Source organism: Mus pahari, chromosome 6 (assembly GCF_900095145.1).
Source record: "Mus pahari chromosome 6, PAHARI_EIJ_v1.1, whole genome shotgun sequence".
Classification (NCBI taxonomy): domain Eukaryota; kingdom Metazoa; phylum Chordata; class Mammalia; order Rodentia; family Muridae; genus Mus; species Mus pahari.
The window spans coordinates 59,034,010-59,040,146 of NC_034595.1; the positions used below are offsets into that span (position 1 = coordinate 59,034,010).

At 42.2% G+C, this 6,137-nt stretch overlaps 1 protein-coding gene across 1 annotated transcript in view; it reads right to left on the bottom strand.

Moving 5' to 3' along the window:
* Window positions 1-6: 6 nt before the first annotated feature.
* The window catches only part of Zyg11b (zyg-11 family member B, cell cycle regulator), a 58,218-nt gene continuing 52,087 nt past the window's right edge, over window positions 7-6,137 (bottom strand). Inside the window, exons 13-14 of the mRNA XM_021199961.2 lie at window positions 4,816-4,913; window positions 7-3,455 (exon numbers count right to left, since the gene is read on the bottom strand). Of these exons, the coding sequence (XP_021055620.1) occupies window positions 3,265-3,455; window positions 4,816-4,913 (289 nt within the window). The 3' untranslated portion in view covers window positions 7-3,264. The remainder of the gene's footprint in view (window positions 3,456-4,815; window positions 4,914-6,137) is intronic.

The following is a 6,137-nucleotide window of genomic DNA, read 5'->3' on the forward strand; positions in this document are numbered from 1 at the left end:
AAAAAAAAAAAAAGTATTCGGTACACAAAACCCAGATGCTTTCATTCGCTATATTTTGCTTTATTCGACTCCAGTCTTACAAAGTCTAATATTTCTGTTTCCTCTCTGGCAGGGTGCTGGGGACTGAACCTGGGTCCTTGTGCATGTATCTCTTCCAGCAGATCCCAGTCTTGCTACTCCTGACCCAATGGCTTGTGACTGAGTATACTGATGAGCTAGTTCAACAAGGACATTCAGGTTAGTCTAAACTGTGCCTGAAAGCACACCACTAGGCCAATGGCTTTGGAAGTACCAACCAATTACAAATGGGAGGCCTGTAGAATCTGGCTGGACACCTGTAATTTATAAATACACATAGGTATTTACTACATTTTAGCTTTAATCCCAGTACTCTGAAAGCAAAGGTGAGCACATCTCTGAGTTTGAGGCCAGCCTAGTTTACAGAGGGAGTTCTAGGACACCCAGGACTACAACACAAAAACCCTGTCTTGAAAAACAAAAACAAACAAAACAAAGCAAGAACCATCCCATAGCCAGACATGGTAGCACATGCCTGGAATCTTACCACTCACTCAGGAATGTCAACTGAATGAGAGCAATATAGACTACAGCCTTGGGTCTACACATAGTGAGACTCAAAACCAAAAATAAAAAACAGAGGCACTAACAGCTTGATTTACTTGGGATACAATCAGTCAATTTGAGTTTGTGGGCTTCTGTTTTTTCAGTTTTGTTTGTTTGTTTGTTTGTTTGTTTGTTTGTTTTTGGCAATCTAGCCCTGACTGGCCTGGAAAATGTAAATTGGTTTTGAGCCTTCATGTATCAGGTTATTCTCAATCACTCTGTAGGCCTTTTAACCATTTCTGGTTCTGCTCCTCCAGATAGGATATCAGGTAACCAATGCTGGTTCTGAACTTGCTACGTAGCTGTTGATACTGGGATTACTGGTGTTCTCTGCCACACCTGCTTTATTTTTCTGAAACTTTGTAAAAGCAAGGTTAGCAGCAGCATATAGCACATGTACTTTTGTCATGACACCTGAAGCCAAAGTTCTCAACTATTTCACAAGTGTACTATGTAAGCTTGGTAGGTCAACACCAAAGCTTGCTGGTTATTGCAGACTACATCGTATTGTCAGATTTTTTCTTAGATGATAAAATTGAGGGGGAAATGTCAACAAAAAGCAAAAACTATTCCTTTGAAAGACTTTTCTTTTTTCCAAATGTGTTTAACTATGAAAAAGGCATCTTTTGTGATGTAGGCTGCTGAGACAAGCATCACTAGGTAGTCCAGGCTAGCCTCAGAATGGCAGTCTCCAGTGGTAGATTTGAGCAACCATCTCGGGTAAAAATGTATCTTACAACTCTTAAAGTTCCTTGAACCAATGAAGTAAGAAATAAACCATAGTTTTATATGGCTTTTTGATAATTCTATGTGTCTGTTTTCTTTCAGTTTGATTCGGTATTCATCCTTATGAAGGAAGTCTGAAACATTCAAGTCCAAGGAGTGTGACAGTAGTATGAAACATGAGTCAGACATGTTAAAAGCACACTAGCAATGAACTTGCTGGTCACTCTTATAGTCCAGGCTAGCTCAGAACTCATGTTCCTCTCACCGTTGTCTTCCGTGCACTAGGGTACAGGTGCACGCTCAGATGCACAGCTTAATCTAGCTCTTTTCTAAACTGAAAGATTCCTGACTTACGTTAAAACTACTGAAAACATTTGAGACATGTATGAATGGGGTCAGAAAAGATTTCAGATTAAACCTATTTACAAAACAAGAGGTGAGCGTCCTGGTTTGTTTGGAGATGGAGTCTTGCTGTCTAGTCCATGCTGACCCTGAAAGCCACCTATTCCTTAGTGTCTTGAATTAAGGGTAAGTGCCACCAAGACCCCCTTAAAATAAAAAATTTGTTTTGTTTCGTGAGAAAGGGTCTTTCCCATGTAGCCCAGACTGGCTTGCAACTTTGTGGCCTCCAACTGTAATTCCTTCTGTCTCACCCTTGCTATTAATGGATTATAAGTTGGAATTATTCCCAACTGAAAATTATAGTGGAATTTAAGTTTGTTGGTAACTTGCTGCCTCTCGGGTTCATAGGATGATAACTGATTCTTCATATATCAATTATCTTAAAGGAAAGGCAACTGCCTAAAAAAATAATCCATCAAAACCATTTCCTTTTATCCAGCCAACTCCACAGGATGGTTATCCAGCAGCAGCAGCAGCAGCCACCGCCGCCGCTTACTCTTCTCTTGCATCTTTTTCTAACGTGAACACATAATGAGGATCCACTACATGTCACTCTAACCCAGGCTGGCCTCAAACTCACAGCACTCCTCCTGCTCAGTTTCCTGAGTGTTAACATTGCAGGCATGAGCCATTTATGCCCGACAGATACATATATTGAACAGAAGAAACATTTAACTTTTTGTTGTGTGTGGTGCTGGGTACTGAATTCATACATTTTAAGAACATACTCTATCACTGAGCCACACCCCAACTCAAGTTTAAATTTTTGCAACAAATTTTCTGTCAATCGTATTTTAACTAAGCAAATTAACTCTATTCCACTGAGTAAGAATGACTTTGGAAAAGAAGGGATAGCAATAGTCTGTGCTTCCAGCCTTCAGCACGGAGAGCAGCTTCTGCTCCCGCCTTAGCAGAGGAACACCAGGAGAGCCTTTTCCATTTTCAGAGCTATACCACAAAAGCAATCCTTACTTCCCTTTCAACTCTGTCCTTTCATGGTCTTTCTTTTATATTCCTTTGACTGCTATTCAGGCTCCTGATAGCAAGAAGCTTCGAGAAACACAACAGCTTTCATCACACAAAGAAGGGCCTCTTGTGAAGGATACACAGAGAATGGGGGCATTTTTACAGAAGCAATATAAAATTATAGTGAGGTGGAGCTGAAGTCAAGTCAGCAGCCTTGCTCACCTGCAAGGAAGTCTGCGTAAGAGTGCGTGCAACTTATCGTGAAACTGTAGAATTTCAAGCACAAGGTAAGTTCAAACACTGAGAGATTCCCTAAGAGACAATATTGAAGGAAGACCTTTCTTGCCTCAGAAGTTAAAAATCACAAAACAAATCAGACTGTTCACATGGGCAGTACTGTACATACCAATTCCAAATGGATCACAGGACTCTTACCACAGACACCCCCCCACCCCGCCCCCAAACACCAGAGAGCACGCTATTCCAAATGAACCAACCACAAAAATGCTTCCCGTTGTTTGTTCCTGACACAACTATCTATGGCTATCAATTCAGTCGGGCCTGGGGCTGCTTTTTACAGGGAGGGGGCCTTCCATGGCGTACAATGTGTTTCTCTAAACTGTCCAGAATGGCCACAGCAATCTGCTGGACATAGGGATCTGTCTGCTCATGTTCTTTGATGTTATACAAATGCTGCAGTCCGCCTTCTTCAATCAGCATGCTGCAATACCTTGAAGCTGAAAGAAAACAAGAAAAATGTTTCAAAGTTATCCCACAAGCACACAAGTCTTCAGAGCTTAAAACAAAACAAAAAACACATCAAAGGCCATGCATGGTAGTGCATGAAGCAAACCCACACAGTAAGACCCTGTCTCCACAAAACAAAACAACTCACGAACCAGGTATCTCTTATCTCCACTTTATTCCCTTGAATTCAGGAATCTTCTTAAAAAGGTATTTTATATATGTATGTCTGTGTACCCCTTGCATACCAGAGCCCAGAAAAGGGCATCAAATCCCCTGGAACTGGATTTTTAGATGGTCAATCCTGAATTCGAATCCTAGAATCCACATAAAAAGGCATGGCCATGTGTGTCTGTAACCCAGCAATATGGGACAGAGAAACAAAGGTCTAGGAAGTCCTTGGACAGGAAACTTCTGGCTCAGTGGGAATAAGGCATAAGGTGATGGAGGAAGACACTCCTCTGGGCTTCCAATGTGTCCACAGAGCCACATATACATCACATACACATATACACTAAAAAGTAGATGTACTTTAAAAAATCAGTGCTGGCAGGGTCATGGCACATGCCTTAAATCCTAGCATTTGGGAGGCAAAGGCAAGTGGATCTCTATCATTTCAAGGCTAGCCTGATCTACACAGCAAGACCAATTTCAAACAAAACACCAAACTGTGCAATATATACTTAAAAATGACTTTCTGGATCCACATGCCTTTAATCTCAGCACATGGGGTGGGGGGGTGTTTAGGGGCAGAGGTGGCAGATCTCTGAGTTCCAAGACATCCTGGTCTACAGAGTGAGTTCTAGGACAGCCAGGGCTACACAGAGAGACCTTGTGTCAGGAAAAGATTGGGGAAAAAAGGGCCTTCTGGCCAGGCATATGGCACACATCTTTAGTCCCTGGCAGAGGCAGGCAGATCTACCGAGTTTGTGGCCAGCCTGGTCTACAAAGTGAGTTCCAGGACACCCAGGGCTATACAGAGAAACCCTGTTTTGAAAAAACAAACAAACAAACAAAAAGCCAAAGAAACAAATAAACAAAGGCTTTCTGGAGGCTGGGGAGATGGTTTAGCAATAAAGAACACACCACACATGGTGGCTTGCAACTGTCTCTAACTCCAGTTCCAGGGAATTGATAGCATGTAAGTGGTGTACAAATATATACAGGCAAAACACCCATACCCATAAATTCTCTGCAGAGTTTATGGCCAGCCAGAGCTACATAGTGAGTTCTTTACCAGCTTGCCAGAACTACATAGAAAAAATTCAACAATCTTTCATCCCCATCCCCCACAAAATGACTTTCTGTAAAGGAGAACTGAAATGGAACCATAGTTCTACTTTTGGTACATACGATTCTTGCTGCAGACATGTTGCATGGCCCAAACTGCCCACAGCTGAACTCCAGGAGTCGTAAAACAGCCAAGTAGTGGAAAGAACGGATTAAAGGACCTAGAGGTGCAAAAGAACCAAAGCCACATTTTATACAAAGCATTATTTTCTTTTTTTTTTTCATTTTTTTTTAAAAGATTTATTTATTTATTATAAGTAAGTACACTGTAGCTGTCTTCAGACATCAGATCTTGTTACAGATGGTTATGCGCCACCATGTGGTTGCTGGAATTTGAACTCAGGACCTTCGGAAGAGCAGTCGGGTACTCTTACCCACTGAGCCATCTCACCAGCCCCCAAAGCATCATTTTCTATGTATTGATTCTTATAACTTTAAGAAAACACATGCCATTTCTAGGCTGATATGAAGGAGCAACACACACCTTTAGTGTGTCATGCCTATTTCAGAAAGGACTGCACTGAGGTGCACCTTGGTACACCAGAAGGATGTCAAAGACTTTATTAAGGGAAGGGAGTGTGGATCTTTCAAAAGCTTTTCTTTTTCTTTTTTGGTCTTCCCAACTTAGATATCCAAAAAAAGTACATTTTAAAATCAGTCAGAAGAAGCCAGGTGTGGTGGTGTGCATCTTTAATTGGGAGGTAGGCAGATGGATCTGAGAGGTTGAGGCCACCTTGGTCTATGGGGTGAGATCCAGGGTGCCAGGGTGATGCAGAGAGCCCCCGTCTTAAAAATGGGGATGGGGAGGCAGAAGAAGTAAAGAATACAACATATTAATAAAGTGAACAACTCAGCAAGGAAACAGAACAATTGTAAACAAATATGCACAAGGGCAGCTGGGGCAGTGAGTTCCATAAAACAGCAGCATGGCCTGTGCCACCTGAGACCCAGGGATCTCAAGAGGTCCTAGGAAAGCTGGCAAACCCCAAGGCAGTGCGTGATAGGAAACAATCAACAGGGATGACGGTTAGGAACACAAAGACTAAATGCGCACAATCAATCAAATAAGGACTTGCCCGCTAGCAAAGTAAGGATGACAGTACACTTACCTAAACTAACCAAAAGAAAGAGACCCAATTAATACAATTGGCAGTTAAGGGCTCGGTGAGCTAAAGGTCTACACTGCGAGTTCTAGATCAGTCAGGGTTTCATAGTGGACCCTGTCTAAAACAAAAACAAAACAAAACAACACCAAAACAAAACTTACTTAAGAGTATGTCTAGGAGCCGGGCCTGGTGGCGCACGCCTTTAATCCCAGCACTCGGGAGGCAGAGGCAGGTGGATTTCTGACTTCGAGGCCAGCCTGGTCTACCAAGTGAGTTCCA